Here is a 17,968-nt window from a genome sequence, read left to right as displayed (position 1 = left end):
AGGGTTTCAGCATCAGCCAGAGTTAAAATGGGGCGTATTTTTGTGATATTACGAAGATGGAAGAATGCAATTTTGGTGACATTTTTTATATGTGCATTAAATGAGAGGGAGGAATCAAAAATGACTCAGAGGTTTTTTATGGTGGAGCTCTGGGATACATGACAGGTATCAAAGTTGAGGGAGATGTCCTGAAACAGGCCTCTGTGGTTTGGGGGGCCAACAATTAACATCTCAGTTTTATCTGCATTAAGGAGTAGAAAGTTTTGCGACATCCATTTTTTGACGGCAAGCAAGCAGGCCTCAAGGTTTTGTAGTTGGGAGGAATCATTTGGCTTAATAGGTATATATAATTGGGTGTCATCAGCGTAAAAATGAAAGTTTATGCCAAATTTGCGTATGATATCGCCGAGGGGTAGCATGTAAATCGAAAATAGCAAAGGGCCCAGGACAGAGCCTTGTGGGATGTTAAATCATTATAGACCACGCAGTGTGTTCTATCAGTTAAATAGGATTTAAACCAAGCTAGTGCGAGACCCCGAATGCCAACATGGTTCTCAAGCCGACCTAGAAGAATCGAGTGATCGATTGTGTCAAAGGCTGCACTGAGATCAAGCAATAAGAGCACAGAGGTGAGGTTTGAGTCAAGAGAGAGCAGTAAGTCATTTGTGACTTTGGTAACCGCCGTTTCGGTGGAGTGTAAGGCTCTAAAGCCAGATTGAAATGATTCATTAAGATTATTGTTTGATAAATGGTCAGTAAGTTGCGTTGCGACGATCCGTTCTAACACTTTGGATAGGAATGGGAGATTGGAGATAGGTCTGTAATTTTTCAAGATTAGAGGGTCGAGGTTCGGTTTTTTAAGTAGTGGTTTAATGACGGCTGATTTAAAGGCCAGGGGCACCATGCCAGTAGACAAAGAGGTGTTGAAGATATTGAGTAGGGCAGGGCCTAGAGTTGGGAAGAGTTTTTTGATGAGAGTTGCTGGGAGAGGGTCAAACAGACAGGTTGAAGGTTTAGCCGCGCCAACCAGTTTAGAGAGGGCACTAAGTGAGACGTTTTCAAGGCAGCATAGCGAATGACTGGAATCAAAGTCAGGGGGAATGCCCGTCAAAGGTTGGGAGGGACTCTGATTGTTGAGTAAAGCAACAATTTCATCTCTAATGAGGTCAATTTTCTTGGTAAAAAATGTCATGAATTCGTTAGCCGAGAACGCATGGTTTAGGGCACTTGGTTGTTTCTGCGTAAGTTTTGCAACTGTGTCAAACAGAAACTTTGAGTTGTTTTTGTTTTCATTTATGAGCCTGGAAAAATAAGAGGTTTTGGCAAGTGAGAGTGCCTTTTTGTAGTTATGTAAACTATCATTCCAGGCGAGGCGGAATACTTCGAGTTTGGTCGAACGCCATTTATGTTCAAGTTTGCGACAAGCCTTTTTAAAGGAGCGCGTTTCCTCCGTAAACCAGGGAGTTAGTTTTTGCGGAGCACGTTTAATTTTAGGTTTAAGGGGAGCGACAATGTCGAGCGTGCTACGAAGGGCGGCATTAAGTTTGTCTGTAAAGAGATCAAGGGGGCCAGAGTAAGAGAGGAAGGGAGAGAGGGTGTCTGGTAGGCAGTTAACTAGAATTGGGACAGTTGAGGCGTTAATACGACGGCTCATGTAGGATTCTACACTGTCTGGGCGAGAAACCGTCAGATCAATTTGAAATTTGATGAGGTAGTGGTCCGAGAGAGCAGGAACATAGGGGGAGACGGTCAAATTTGACACAGTGAGACCGCGGGCTAGGACTAGGTCAAGGGTGTTCCCACCACTGTGAGTGGGTTGGTCAACGATTTGAATGAGACCGACAGAGTCAATGATGTCGGTAAAAGCCTTATTTAGGGGATCTAGAGTTTTATTGGAATGAATGTTAAAATCACCAACAATTAAAATGTTATCTGAGCGCATAACAAGCTCAGAGATGAAAGTTGAAAATTCATCTAGGAAGAGGGTGTAAGGGCCTGGGGGGCGGTATAGGACAGCCATTACAAAGGATGCAGTGGAGGTAGGAATCAGACCGCCACACTTTCTGTTGGGTGGAGAGGGATGCAACAGGAGCACCTCAAACGAGGAAAACTTACAGTTTGCGTCGGATGTAAAGTTGTGCTTAGAGTCATAAATTAGAGCAACTCCGCCTCCTTTCTTGGAGGTGCGTGCGATGTGGGAGCTACTATTAGGGGGTGAGGCCTCGTTTAAGGGCAGAAAGTCATTAGGTTTAAGCCATGTCTCAGTGAGGCCAAATAGGTCGAGACTATGGTCTGTTATCAGTTCATTTACCAAAAGAGCTTTGGTTGGCAGAGAGCGGATGTTGATAAGGCCAACCTTCACACTCTCTGTATACTTAGCAGCGCGGTTTTCAGCCATGCGGGTAGGTTTAATCGAAATTAAGTTGGCATGGTTTATCGCACAAGGACGAGCTGGGTAAAGCGGAGCGTAATGGGATATTCTAGTTTTGATTGGGTATACAGGTTTAGGGGTAGAGATAGAAAGAGAGGAGTGGGGAGCCTGGTGGAGGAGGGACCGAGCAAGAAAGGTATAAGGATTGGCAGGGTCCATCAGTTTAGCATGACTAGCAGGCTCGCTAAGAGCCTGCACCCTGGCATGCTTGTGGGGTGGCTGTCAGCCCGAAGCTATAATCTTGTCTATATTGCGAGATAAGAGAGAGGCGCCTTGCATGTTAGGATGCACGCCGTCCTTTCTCAGCAAGCCAGGGTGCCCCCAGAAAGAGGACCAATTATCCACGAACCCTAAGCCCTGTTCTTTACAGTATTTTTCCAGCCATCGGTGTAGAGAAGCTGTCCTACTCACAAACTCATCATCATGCCGGTTTACAGGCAGGGGGCCAGAGAAGATTACTCGATGCCGACTCATCTTTCTGGCGAGGTCAGAAAGCCTAACTATGTTGATCTTTGTGACCTCAGAGACTTTCATCCTACAGTCATTATTTCCGACATGTATAACAATATGGTCGAATTTATCTTCAGTGGGTGTGATACGTGGGTTACCTTTTGCCTTGACTATGCTATTCGCCAGAAATCTCAGGTTGGCTTCAATGTCGGTAGCTCTGGCTCCCCCATAACATTTGATCTCGGCTGGCTTGTCTAGCTTAATATGCCGGGTGATGGAGTCGCCAATCACAAGGACGGGAAGACAGGGTTGCAGTGGAGGCCGCTGCGTACTGGGACCGGAACCCGCAACACGTGTAAAATCATGTTGCGGAGCAGGTGCTGTTGAGGCCGAGGCCGAGCGGTTACACTGCCGCTCCGTAGTGGGCGCAAAGGCCTTGTCCTGAGCACTATGTCTGGGACTCTCCAGACGAGAAGACCTCGCTAGAGGCTCCTCAGAAAAGCCTGTAGTGTCCAAGACGTCTAAAGCTGACAGCAATGGTGAGAAGGACTGGACAGGTGCGTTGAGTGATGTCAGCCAGGCGGCGATGATCCAGCGCGAAGACCTCCAAGGGCCTCTCAAGGTCCTCAAGTGGAATGTTGGCCCGGGTGGCAAACTCAACGTCCAGGAAACTCCCATCAGCACCAGAGTCAATGAGTGCACCCACAGTCGCCCGCTGGTCCGCCCAGGCTAGGATGACGTTCGTCAGACGGTTAGGTGGTGCACAGGTGGGGGAACAGGAAAAACGGCTCACCAGGATCTCCCGGGGTCCCGGCGAGCCTGGTCTTCTTGGCCGGGTAGGGCAATTGGAGACACGGTGTCCATCCCGGCCGCAGTAGAGGCAAAGGCCGGACCTGAGCCTGGACTCCCGTTCGGCCGGGCTAAGGCGGGTGCGTCCCAGCTGGCTGGGTTCCTCCTCGGTCACAGCTCGGGAGGGAAAAACCCCACCAGTCACGGAGGGGGCAGGACGGTCAGCACTGTAGAGGCGGCTGCCGGGAAGGGAAGCCCCTGAGCGGAGGTCGATGGCACAGTCGTAAGGCCGGTGAGGCGGAAGGACCTGAGCCCGGGACTTCTCCTCGAGGTCGTTGTACTCGGGGGGTACGTCTGGGGGTCCCAGTCGTGCTCGCTCACGCCTTCTCTCCCGGAGGCGTCTGTCGATGCGGATAGCGAGGCTGATCAGGCCCTCGAGAGAATCGGGCTCCTCTTGGGTCGCGAGCTGGTCCCTTACTGCGTCGTTGAGCCCCCTCAGGAAGGTGAGACGAAGCGCTTGATCGTTCCAACCGCTCTCCGTTGCGGCCAGTCTGAACTCCAGCGCGTAGTCTCTGACACTGCCACTGTCCTGCCGGAAGGTGCCCAACCGAGCTCCTGGGTCCTGGCCACGGGCTGGGTGGTGGAAAACCCTGCGGAGCTCTGCCACGAAGTCTGGGTAGGAAAAACAGAAATCAGCCCCCATTGCCTAGGAGGCAGTAACCCACTGTGCTGCTCGGCCCGTGAGCAGGTTAGTCATGTAGGCTACTCTGGCTCCCCTTGAAGTGAATCGGCTGGGTTGATGACGAAAAACCAACTCACATTGCATGATGAATGTGGCACAATCCTCGAAGTTACCATTGAACAACCGTGGTTCGGAGAGACGGGGCTCCCGAGGTGCGGGATCGGGAGGCGCAGGGCCTGCCACGGCTGCGGGTGATGCTCCGGCCGAGGCTCCTGAAGTAGGTGGGGTTACAAGCAAGGTGTTAACGGCTTCACTCAGCGCTTGTAATTGGTGGAGAATATTAGTCTGCTGATACCCCTGGGTAGTCTGCTGGGTGGCCAGAGTGTCAATGGCATCCAGAATAAGCTGGACCTCGGCCCGGAGGTCCTGTAAAGCAGCCGCAGCCGCACCCAACTGTTGGGTGTGGTCGTTGACCAACTCGATCTGGACCGCCAACGCTGCCCTGACCCTGTCTGTGTCGGCTGAGGTCGTCATGGTCGGGTCGTAATGTTATGGTTTGTAACCGACCTCAAACGCAACGGCACAGACAGGAAGTTCAGAGTTAGCCAAATGCTAGGGCGTATTTATTTACAGAGTCAAAAGAAGGAAAAAGTACAATAATCAAACAAACGGGGAGACTGCCTTCGGCAGAGTCATCTGCCGCTCTGCAGAATCCTCCTGGTGATAGTGGTGGGGAATTGGCATGTGACGTTGTAGCGGCTCTGCAGATACTCCCAGCAGATAGTGGTGGGGAATTGGCATGTGACGTTGTAGCGGCTCTGCAGATACTCCCAGCTTTCACTCAAGGGTGAAAACGGAAAGAGAGAGAGAGATATCAGAAACAGTCCAACGAAACACAGAGGCAGTGTGGTTCCCTCCTCCCTAGCTGGGTCCAGAACCAATTGACAGTGACAGTCCTCAGTGTTCCCCACAACACACAATTTAGCCGAGTTAGTGCAACAAAACGAAGTCTTCAGTGTCTCTTCTAAGACACACAATCAGAATAATCCAGAGGGGTTTGGTTCCACTCACCCAAGCGCAATGCGTAAAGCGGGCAAAACGAGGCGCAGCTCCAAACAAGGTTCTCCACAGCGGTTCTCCACAGAAAGGTCCTGGAGAGAAAGTAGACCAGGAACAGCAACGGGGAAAAGCAGGCAAATGCAGTTGTATTCCAGAACGACCCGACCTCGATAGAAAGAAGGTCCAGGTATATAAAGCCCTCTGGGGCGCTGATTAGCACACACATCAGGTGCGTGATGGTAATTGATACTTAACCTAGAAGTGTGCGTTAGGCAAGGGACCAATCATCACAGCACCCCAAGAAGCGTGTGGCGGGGAAAGAACCAATCCTCACAGTTAGCCTTATTCTGCTTCTTGACGAAAATATGCAATCCACTGATTAGATCCATTTCGAGTTGATTTGAGTATAGTCCGGCAACCGGCACGAAGCACAGAGCATAGCAGCACGAGGCCTCCGATCCTCCAACTCCGACCTCCTCACCATCCCCCGCACCAGGCGTTCCACACTGGGAGACCGAGCTTTCGCTGCAGCAGCCCCCAGACTGTGGAACTCCCTCTCCCCCCTCATCCGAGGCTCTGACACCATCAACCTCTTCAAAACCAAGCTAAAAACCCACCTGTTCACACTTGCCTTCATGCAACACGGCCCCGCTCCCAAGTAGCCCACCCCTGACTCTTTTTAAGCCACAGATTCCGTTGTTTTGTTTTGTTTTGTTGTTTGTTTATTTGTTAATTTTAACCACTTCATCCAATTGGACAGAACTTGCCTCCTTTTTTTTATTTATTTTTATCTCTTATCTTATTTGTTTTTTCTTGTTGTTACTATACACAGATCTTTTATGTATTTTATTATATATATTTTTTCAATTTTATTACTTACTTTAATTTTTTTCCATCCTTTCCTTGTACAGTGTCCTTGAGTCTGAGAAAGGCGCTTCTCTCTTAAAATTCAATCTATTATTATTATTATTATTATTATTATTATTATTATTATTATTATTATTATTATTCATGGAGCAGTAGAGACGGCGGTAGGAACGGCCTTGAGGAGCCTGGGGAGAGGAGAGAAATGTGACTGTCTCTGGGAAGGGCTGGGAATGGTGTGGTACATGGCATACCTGTCAAAGTCAGGACAGATAATGGACCTCAGTTTTCTGCAGACAACACCTGTCCGCTTGTGGGGTTTTGTTCATACCACTTCCTGCCCCAGATACCCTCAGAGCAATGGAGATACAGAACGGGCAGTGACTACTGTGAAGAGTCTCACAGACCCATATTTAGCTCCCATCGCATATTGTTTTTTTTTAACTTTCTTTTATTTTGTGTCATAATGAACATCACATAGCATTAATCATACAGTATAATATACTTGATTCACATAGTCAATGACATTTGTTACTCAGGCTCTTCCCTCTTATTCAATTTGTTTTCAAAGTATTCAGCGTAATCAAAATAAGCTGTATAATCCGAGTACGCCTCATAAACAACCCAGTGGGGAGGGATTTTTTTTTTATGATTTTTTGTAGGATAAGAAACGAAAAGATAAATAGAAAAATACATTTAGCAAAAGGGGAAAAAAAAAATTTAACAGACAAAAAAGAACAACAAAAAAAAGAAGAAAAAAAAGAGAGGGCGTCAGGAGGGTCAGACTCATGCTAGTGTATCTCCAGGTACAAGGTTACAAGTGACCATCTCTGCATAAATATATCTTTTTTCAGTTGCAATTGTGCAGTCATTTCTTCCATTGTATACATCTGTCTCAGTCTCTTGGTCCATTGTTTGATTGTCGGTGGTTGATTTTGTAGCCATGCCATAGTTATCATTTTCCTTGCTATTAACAGTATCACTCTCAAGATGTATAACGTATATCTCCATAGTATGTGCCTTTCGGTATACATCCCAAGATATAGTACGATGGATTCAGAGGTAAGTCAAGATCTAGAATGGTTTTAATCTCATTTTTGATATTCACCCAAAATGTCTGTACCCTTGGACAGTCCCAGAAAATATGTGTATGATCTCCGATCATTCCACATCCTCTCCAACATAGTGGTGAGGACCCACCAGCAAATCCGGAGAGAACTTGAGGAGTCCTAAAGTACCTGACCTTGACCTTCCAGTCAAACTCCTTCCACATTGGGCTATTTGTGATTTTATGATTGCTTGAATGGCTGTCCTCACATTCTTCATTTTCTATAATCACATTAGCTTCCAACTCCCATTTTTCTTTAATATAGGTGGTGTCTCCTGGATCGTCTAGTTGTAACATGTTGTAAATATTGGATATCTGCTTTCTTTCCATCAAGTTTTTTTCTATTGTGTTAATAAAGTACCGCTCCACATTTGTTGGTGGTCTCTTATTTTCTTCCCACTCACTGTGAGTCATTACATAGTGTCTTATTTGAAAGTATCTAAACAAGTCTTTCGAAGGTAGATCAAAACATTGCTGTAGCTGTGCAAACGATTTAAAACAGCCTCCTTCCATTAATTGATTGATAGTAACCAGGCCCAAATCCGCCCATTTTTTAAAACCCCCATCCTCCATAGCTGGCCGGAATTCTGTATTGTCTGCTATTGGCATGGCCCTAGATATTGATCGTGGACCTCCCCCCTTTTTCCTTACACTTTCCCATACCTTTTTTTTTTTAAACTTTTGTTATGGTTTGTAACCGACCCCAATCGCACAACACAAGACAGGTATGATGGTTTGCCAAGAAACAGATATTTATTGAACAACAGGGAAATACAGGGAAAAGGGCACTGTCCCTTTAAGGGAGAATCACAAATACAGGAATATAATATGAGGGGAAGGAAAGGTGCCTTTAAGAGGCGGGCAGGAAAAGGGAACACTAAGGGAAAGTAAGGGAACGCCTAAGGGAAGGTTAAGGGAACGCCTTGGGACAGAGGAACTAGAGACTAGGTAAACCAGGGACAAGGAGAACTAGGGAGAGAGGACTAGGGACTAGGAGAGCTAGGGAACAGGAGAAAACGGGGACTAGGGGAACTAGGGACAAGGAACTAGGTGGAACTAGTAGGGGAGAACTTGGGACCAGGAACTAGGTGGAACTAGAAAGGGAGAACTTGGGACCAGGAACTAGGTGGAACTAGAAGGGGAGAACTAGGGAACAGGAACTAGGTGGAACTAGAAAAGGGGAGAACTAGGGAACAGGAACTAGGTGGAACTAGAAGGGGAGAACTAGGGAACAGGAACTAGGTGGAACTAGAAGGGGAGAACTAGGGAACAGAGGGGACTGAGGCCCGCGGAGGCGGGCTGGGAAAACAGGGAGGAACTGGGAGGACTGGTGGAAATCATCTGGGCCGCTCTGCAGGACAGAGGAGATAGTTAATGCACAAAAGGGAAAAAGCAGAGCAGGTGCAGAACAGTCCAAATAACAAAGTGAACAAAGTAATAATATCTTCGTGTGACAAACACACAGGGGGAGATGTAAAGTCCAAAAATACTATTCTAAGTGAGAACCAAAAACAGAGGCAATACGCTGGGGAACAGCAGCGGGACGAGGGCAAGGGGCATTACGCTGAGTGAGTGACATCACAATCAAAACTCACCCAGGCGTATGCGTAAAGGTACAGGGGCAGCAGCGGGAACGGGGGCAAGGGCACTACGCTGAGTGAGTGACATCACAATCAAAACTCACCCAGGCGTATGCGTAAAGGTACAGGGACAGCAACGGGAACGGGGGCAAGGGCACTACGCTGAGTGAGTGACATCACAATCAAAACTCACCCAGGCGTATGCGTAATGGTACAGGGACAGCAACGGGGCGAGGGCATCGCCACCGGGTGGCTGGCTGTCCGAGCCGAGGAACAGAGCGCTGGAACAGCGGCGGTGACGAGGATGTCGTCCACCGGGTAGCCGCTGTCGGAGCCGAGGAACAGGGTGCTGGAACAGCGGCGGTGACGAGGATGTCGTCCACCGGGTAGCCGCTGTCGGAGCCGAGGAACAGAGTGCGCGCCACACCTTGGTGTGCGCGTCGGAACAGTGGCGGTGGCGAGGATGTCGTCCACCGGGTAGCCGCTGTCGGAGCCGAGGAACAGAGTGCGCGCCACACCTTGGTGTGCGCGTCGGAACAGTGGCGGTGGCGAGGATGTCGTCCACCGGGTAGCCGCTGTCGGAGCCGAGGAACAGAGTGCGCGCCACACCTTGGTGTGCGCGTCGGAACAGAGAGACGCCTCGGGGTGCGTCTGCGAGGAGGAGTGTGCCAAGCACGAAGGTCTGGAAGATGCGCGTCTTGTGCGCTGGTACGGAGGAGCGTGCCAAGCTCGAAGGTCTGGAAGATGCGCGTCAGTGCGCTGGTACGGAGGAGCGTGCCAAGCTCGAAGGTCTGGAAGATGCGCGTCTTGTGCGCTGGTACGGAGGAGCGTGCCAAGCTCGAAGGTCTGGAAGATGCGCGTCAGTGCGCTGGTACGGAGGAGCGTGCCAAGCTCGAAGGTCTGGAAGATGCGCGTTGCGCGCTGGTCTGGAGAGCGTGCCAAGCTCGAGCGTCCTTGGAAGATGCGCGTTGCGCGCTGGTCTGGAGAGCGTGCCAAGCTCGAGCGTCCTCGGAAGATGCGCGTTGCGCGCTGAGGACTGGAGAGCGTCTGCGCTGGTCTGGATGTGCGTCAGGACGAACAGCTGCGCGGGGGTCTGTAGTGGAACGCTGGGGTGCCTCCCGTGGAAGTACAGGGAGCGCAGACCAGTCTCCCCCACAGGCAACGGCGACAGCTGGCGAAGGCTGGAGCAAACATCTCGACGCCGGAGAATGGAACAGAATAGGCAGACAGAGGATCTCCCGAAAGAGTCTAGATGTTTAGAGAATATGACTCGGCAAGTATACAACACGACCCCACGCCAAAACGAGGGGAAGCGCCCTGGTATTTAAAGCCCACAGGGGGACTAATTAGCCTGCCACCACAGGTGCGAGAGATAATAGAATATCAAACAGGTGTGGCCACTAAGGGTAAGGAACGAGAGGGTGGGGGCTAGAGAGAGTGAGTAGGGAATTCCTAACAGTAGGCTTAAAGAAGACAGAGAATAGGGAATTCCTAACAGTAGGCTTAAAGAAGACAGAGAAAAGGTAGTGAGCAGCGGGCAAAACCTCACAGTATCCCCCCCTCCAACGGGAGCCACCCGGCGACCCAAAACAAATACAGACAGAGTGGCAGGGGGCAAAACAAGACAAAAACAAAGGCACTGGCCAAGCCAGTAGGGGAAGCCACCACAAGAGTGGGGCTAGCAAAAGAAACAGGGTCGCCGAGGGGTAACTAGGGTAGCAGAGGGGCAACTGGTCTAGAGGAACTGGGTCTAGAGAACTAGTCTAGCGAACTGGGCAAGAGAACTGGTCTAGAGAACTGGTCTAGAGGAACTGGTCTAGAGGAACTGGGTCTAGAGAAACTGGTCTAGAGGAACTGAGGGGCAAGCAGGGTAGCTAAGGGGTAACCATGGAAGCACCGGGAAAGGGCTAGCAGAGGGAAGGTTAGCTGCCAGGGCACTGATAGCTACAGGGCCTATGCTAGCTGTACTGCTACATCAACATAGAGGCTGCGCAAGCTGCCGGAGCCAGGCTAGCAGAGGGAAAGGGTAGCTGCCAGGGCACTGATAGCTACAGGGCCTATGCTAGCTGTACTGCTACATCAACATAGAGGCTGCGCTAGCTGCCGGAGCTAAGCTAGCAGACAGGGGCTCTGCTGAGGGACTGGGTTAGCTGCCAGGGCATGGCTAGCTACAGGGGGGTCAAACAGGGCAAAACGGGAAGCAAACCGGGGAGCTAACCGGGGAGACTAACAAGCTAAACAGGGGAGTAACAGGCTAACAAGGGAGCTAAACAGGACTAACAAGGAAGCTAACAGGGCTAACAGGGGAGCTAGAGGGGAGACTAACAAGCTAACAAGGGAGCTAGAGGGAACAAGAGAAGAAAAAAAAAGGCAAACTCAACATACACCGTCTGTGCTGGCTGGGGTCGTCGATTTGGTGGGGTCGTACTGTTATGGTTTGTAACCGACCCCAATCGCACAACACAAGACAGGTATGATGGTTTGCCAAGAAACAGATATTTATTGAACAACAGGGAAATACAGGGAAAAGGGCACTGTCCCTTTAAGGGAGAATCACAAATACAGGAATATAATATGAGGGGAAGGAAAGGTGCCTTTAAGAGGCGGGCAGGAAAAGGGAACACTAAGGGAAAGTAAGGGAACGCCTAAGGGAAGGTTAAGGGAACGCCTTGGGACAGAGGAACTAGAGACTAGGTAAACCAGGGACAAGGAGAACTAGGGAGAGAGGACTAGGGACTAGGAGAGCTAGGGAACAGGAGAAAACGGGGACTAGGGGAACTAGGGACAAGGAACTAGGTGGAACTAGTAGGGGAGAACTTGGGACCAGGAACTAGGTGGAACTAGAAAGGGAGAACTTGGGACCAGGAACTAGGTGGAACTAGAAGGGGAGAACTAGGGAACAGGAACTAGGTGGAACTAGAAAAGGGGAGAACTAGGGAACAGGAACTAGGTGGAACTAGAAGGGGAGAACTAGGGAACAGGAACTAGGTGGAACTAGAAGGGGAGAACTAGGGAACAGAGGGGACTGAGGCCCGCGGAGGCGGGCTGGGAAAACAGGGAGGAACTGGGAGGACTGGTGGAAATCATCTGGGCCGCTCTGCAGGACAGAGGAGATAGTTAATGCACAAAAGGGAAAAAGCAGAGCAGGTGCAGAACAGTCCAAATAACAAAGTGAACAAAGTAATAATATCTTCGTGTGACAAACACACAGGGGGAGATGTAAAGTCCAAAAATACTATTCTAAGTGAGAACCAAAAACAGAGGCAATACGCTGGGGAACAGCAGCGGGACGAGGGCAAGGGGCATTACGCTGAGTGAGTGACATCACAATCAAAACTCACCCAGGCGTATGCGTAAAGGTACAGGGGCAGCAGCGGGAACGGGGGCAAGGGCACTACGCTGAGTGAGTGACATCACAATCAAAACTCACCCAGGCGTATGCGTAAAGGTACAGGGACAGCAACGGGAACGGGGGCAAGGGCACTACGCTGAGTGAGTGACATCACAATCAAAACTCACCCAGGCGTATGCGTAATGGTACAGGGACAGCAACGGGGCGAGGGCATCGCCACCGGGTGGCTGGCTGTCCGAGCCGAGGAACAGAGCGCTGGAACAGCGGCGGTGACGAGGATGTCGTCCACCGGGTAGCCGCTGTCGGAGCCGAGGAACAGGGTGCTGGAACAGCGGCGGTGACGAGGATGTCGTCCACCGGGTAGCCGCTGTCGGAGCCGAGGAACAGAGTGCGCGCCACACCTTGGTGTGCGCGTCGGAACAGTGGCGGTGGCGAGGATGTCGTCCACCGGGTAGCCGCTGTCGGAGCCGAGGAACAGAGTGCGCGCCACACCTTGGTGTGCGCGTCGGAACAGTGGCGGTGGCGAGGATGTCGTCCACCGGGTAGCCGCTGTCGGAGCCGAGGAACAGAGTGCGCGCCACACCTTGGTGTGCGCGTCGGAACAGAGAGACGCCTCGGGGTGCGTCTGCGAGGAGGAGTGTGCCAAGCACGAAGGTCTGGAAGATGCGCGTCTTGTGCGCTGGTACGGAGGAGCGTGCCAAGCTCGAAGGTCTGGAAGATGCGCGTCAGTGCGCTGGTACGGAGGAGCGTGCCAAGCTCGAAGGTCTGGAAGATGCGCGTCTTGTGCGCTGGTACGGAGGAGCGTGCCAAGCTCGAAGGTCTGGAAGATGCGCGTCAGTGCGCTGGTACGGAGGAGCGTGCCAAGCTCGAAGGTCTGGAAGATGCGCGTTGCGCGCTGGTCTGGAGAGCGTGCCAAGCTCGAGCGTCCTTGGAAGATGCGCGTTGCGCGCTGGTCTGGAGAGCGTGCCAAGCTCGAGCGTCCTCGGAAGATGCGCGTTGCGCGCTGAGGACTGGAGAGCGTCTGCGCTGGTCTGGATGTGCGTCAGGACGAACAGCTGCGCGGGGGTCTGTAGTGGAACGCTGGGGTGCCTCCCGTGGAAGTACAGGGAGCGCAGACCAGTCTCCCCCACAGGCAACGGCGACAGCTGGCGAAGGCTGGAGCAAACATCTCGACGCCGGAGAATGGAACAGAATAGGCAGACAGAGGATCTCCCGAAAGAGTCTAGATGTTTAGAGAATATGACTCGGCAAGTATACAACACGACCCCACGCCAAAACGAGGGGAAGCGCCCTGGTATTTAAAGCCCACAGGGGGACTAATTAGCCTGCCACCACAGGTGCGAGAGATAATAGAATATCAAACAGGTGTGGCCACTAAGGGTAAGGAACGAGAGGGTGGGGGCTAGAGAGAGTGAGTAGGGAATTCCTAACAGTAGGCTTAAAGAAGACAGAGAATAGGGAATTCCTAACAGTAGGCTTAAAGAAGACAGAGAAAAGGTAGTGAGCAGCGGGCAAAACCTCACAACTTTGACCAGTCACCTGGTTCTTTTTGCGTTTATCGCTTTTTCTTCTCATTCATACTTGGTCAAGTTCGACCGACAGAAGCAGGCTGAAAGGGTTCAGATGGGGGGGTAGACACTCTGGGAAAGGCACGGCTGCCGTCCGGGATTCGAACGCGCTCAGCCCCAGATCCGCGCGAGCGCGGTTGTCCACGGCGCTGAAATAGCACTCGCGGTACGTGGTGAGCAACTGGAGCTCCCCCACTTTCCCATACCTTTAATGTATTTGTAATCCATTTGTTACCAATCTTAATTTTTTTCCAGTATGCTTTCCCCAGGAATATTATGGATCTGAGAGGGGTCTTTGGAATTGAGTTTTGCTCAATCTGTACCCATCCGGAATCTAGGTCCTTTTGTATCCAATGCACAAGTATGCGTAATTGAGCTGCCCAGTAGTAGTTTCTTAGGTTTGGCAGACCAAGACCACCCTTGTTCTTTGGCAAACATAGTGTTTTAAGCCTTACTCTAGGTTTTTTCCTCTGCCAGATAAATTTGGATATGAGTTTATCTAACCTTTTAAAGGTAGTGGCAGGTATTGGTATAGGTAGAGACTGGAAGAGAAAAATAAGTCTAGGTAGCACATTCATTCGAATTGATTATATTCTTCCCAGTAGGGAGAGAGGTAAAATGTCCCATCTGGCCATGTCTGATTTGATTTGTACAATCAACTTTTCGTAGTTTGCTTGATATAACTGATTGCTGCTGGGAGTCAAAATGATTCCTAAATACCTGAATCCGTCTCTAGCCCAATGGAAGGGTGCTATACTATTCAGATGTGTTGGCCATGTTCCCACTATCATCATGGCTTCTGATTTGGTCTCATTTATCTTATAACCCGACAGTTCGCCGTAATTTCTTAAATCCATCATTATGTTTGGAATTGATTCTAAAGGGTTTTTGTCTTTGATATAAAGTAAAATGTCATCAGCAAATAGCGAGATCTTGTGTGTAATGCCTTTTTGGTCATCTATTCCCTGTATCTGAGGGTTTGATCTAATCATCTCCGCTAGTGGCTCTATGCCAATCGCGAATAGTAACGGAGACATCGCATATTGTGCTTCAGCACTTTCCATGATTCAGCTCCACAAGCTTCGACACCTCCAAAGAGCATTCGTTTCTACACACTGTAGTTTGTAGTTTATTACACGCTGAACATCGCCCATTTCCGAAATAATCCAGTCTTTTTCCATAGATGGCGAGATAGGACACGTTATGTGCAATAAGCCTGAATCGTTCTGGTTGATTCCCTGAACCCCCAAATACTCCCAAATCAAAGGTATATAACATGTACATGTAGTCTCACCCCGAAAACCAGATCGTTAAAAAAAGCCTTGTTTATGACCGGTAAAGTAAGCCACTGTGATCGTTACATAAACATGTTCCACGTTCGGTAAAATAGACATAGGGCCTTACCTTCCAAAAAGAATAATTCCAAAGATCCCATTGGCGATCGCGATTACAAGTTTATATGTAATTACACGTGTTTACGGGATACTATAGGTTTTGAGGAGATCAGATCTGCTAACGATTGCTTTGGAAGAGCTCCTCCCCCACCGAGCGAGCCTCGATAGTCCGGTGCATTCATTGACAATGCTGTTGCCTTTCTATCCGAGTTCAAAAGGTAGACAATACTGCCATCTGGTGAGATTCGATCGGCATTGCAATTCCAACGTATGTAGCTGTGCCACAGTGATTCAGAGAGCTCCGGCAGAGTCTGTAGAGCGGGGATCAAAGGAAAAATATGAGTATACTGGCAAAGAAAGTGTTACGGACTTTCAATTAGATAAAAAGTACTCTCAAGTATGGAAGTGACCTGGGGAGCTCCCGTAGCTCACCGCATATCTCGGCGCTATTTCTGCGTCGGGGAAAACCGTGCTCGTCACGGATCTGGGGTACACGAGTTCGATTCCCGGACCCGCCGTATTTTCTCAGAGTGTCTTCCCCTGCTCTACATCCCATTTCAACCTGTTTCTGTCGGTCATGCTTGACCAGAAAAAGCGATAAACGCTAAAAAATTAAGTAAAAAAAAAAAAAAAAGTATGGAAGTGACCTGCACAGTGCACAGGGAAGAATAATCCCTTCACTCAGGTGAAGCAATGGGTAGTCTGATATTGTGGTGGGTCTGTCTGTCTGTTATTGTGGTGGGTCTGTCTGATATTGTGGTGGCCTGGGTCTGTCTGATATTGTGGTGGGTCTGTCTGATGTTGTGGTGGGTCTGTCTGATGTTGATGCGGGTCTGTCTGATGTTGAGGTGGGTCTGTCTGATGTTGTGGTGGGTCTGTCTGATGTTGAGGTGGGTCTGTCTGATGTTGTGGTGGGTCTGTCTGATGTTGATGCAGGTCTGTCTGATGTTGAGGTGGGTATGTCTGATGTTGTGGTGGGTCTGTCTGATGTTGAGGTGGGTCTGTCTGATGTTGAGGTGGGTCTGTCTGATGTTGAGGTGGGTCTGTCTGGAGCATTACGAAACACTAGTATTATCTGCCAGTATTCACTATCACGGTAGCTATATCTCTGTCATCTCATCTGTAATGTCTTTGGAATCGAATTGATAGCTTGTGTGTGTACGTGTGTGTGTGCCTGTGTGTGTGTGTGTGTGTGTGTGTGTGTGTGTGTGTGTGTGTGTGTGTGTGTGTGTGTGTGTGTGTGTGTGTGTGTGTGTGTGTGTGTGTGTGTGTGTGTTGTTCCAGGCCTACTTGGAGCCAGTGTACTTCTACATCTACACAGTGTTCTCCCTGCAGGCTGTGTATGTCATGGCTCTCTACCTCACAGCCTGGCTGCTCTCTGAATCCTGGCTAGCAGGGACCCTCGCTGCAGTCTGGTACATACTCAACAGGTAGGTGTATACTTTGCTTGAAATGTACTTCAACTTGAATGAATTAAAGAGTAATTATTAGGGATGGGCATGAGTAATGTTTTCCCTGATTGAGTACTCAAGGTAGGAGCTTGAAAACATAATGGTTCCATACAGTAGCCTGAAGTCTATAGCATGTAGTACAGGTCCAAAGTTTATAAAAATCCCACCTAAAATGAATGTTTTACAAATGTTTTTGTAATGTGTGTACCAGTAATAATTCAGCATGATTATCGAATGGCTGTCTGCTCCAATTCATCCAGAGGCTCTCGTCAAAACAATGGACTTCTTCGTGTTGTGTCACCTTCCCCCACTCTCAGCGCCCATCTGGGATCGCTTTGGGGGCAGACGCTCCTTGGCTAAAACGGTGGTCAATCACTTTCGTCATCAGCGGTGACTGGTCAGTTCAGGAGCCATTCACAACCGGACGTGGTCACTCATCCGAACGGCTTGTCAATTGACACTCACCAGGTGTTTCGTCTTGTAACTCGAGAATGGAATCACGCAATAGGTTGAGTGTGGTGACGATCGAAAGGCAGCAAATTCAACTTTCCAACAATGTATTGGTTGATCGGCGAAAACGCAGCCCGGAGCTGACAGACGAGGGCAAAGTGGCGCGACGTGCGTGCGAGTGCGTGATGGCCCGGGCCGCCCGATGCTTAACAATGAATTTGTATCAACCATGACAATCTGACCATGCACATAATTGACTACAAACGGTTTATTGTTCCAGTATTATCGACTATAGGCCTCAAGGTAAAATGTTGATTGAATACGCTAGCCTATGCCTAGCATGGTGTCATAATCTGAACTCTCTGAACAATCCTCTGCCGCCCCCTGGCGGTCTGTTCCTACAGGCACAGGCAACCTCCCTGTGGTTACATATTGTCTGGAGCCTGTTGACTGTAATCACTAATGTCCTCCCCTGTCTGGGGATGTTTATGTTCCAGTGAGCCCCTTGTTATTTAGCCCTGTGTTCCCTGTGTATATTCTTATGTCCTAGTCTAGCCCTGTTGTTCCCTGTGTGTGTATTCATATTCTTATGTTAGTCTACTCCTCATGTATTCTTTGTGTTAGTGTTCTGTGTCCTAGCCTGTCAGCCCAGCTGTGTCTTGTCAGTCTATATATTCATGCCGCCCCCTGTATACCAGTGTCGCGCCATTGTTTTGTATCCTGTGCCAGTACCTTCCTGTGCTGTTCTTCCTACCTTGTGTTCCCCTCGTGAAAACCCTTGTTGTCCTGT

At 49.7% G+C, this 17,968-nt stretch overlaps 1 protein-coding gene across 1 annotated transcript in view; it reads left to right on the top strand.

Annotated features, from left to right (window-relative positions):
* The window catches only part of dpy19l3 (dpy-19 like C-mannosyltransferase 3), a gene marked incomplete at both ends in the record, with an annotated part of 352,724 nt that overhangs the window by 64,163 nt on the left and 270,593 nt on the right, over window positions 1–17,968 (top strand). Inside the window, one exon of the mRNA XM_084308278.1 lies at window positions 16,562–16,707. Within this exon, the coding sequence (XP_084164404.1) occupies window positions 16,562–16,707 (146 nt within the window). The remainder of the gene's footprint in view (window positions 1–16,561; window positions 16,708–17,968) is intronic.

The sequence above is a fragment of the Notolepis coatsorum genome, assembly GCF_963971535.1.
Source record: "Notolepis coatsorum genome assembly, chromosome: 2".
Classification (NCBI taxonomy): Eukaryota; Metazoa; Chordata; class Actinopteri; order Aulopiformes; family Paralepididae; genus Notolepis; species Notolepis coatsorum.
The sequence above is the reverse complement of the archived record's forward strand: the minus strand, read 5'-3'. Positions and strand labels throughout refer to the sequence as shown.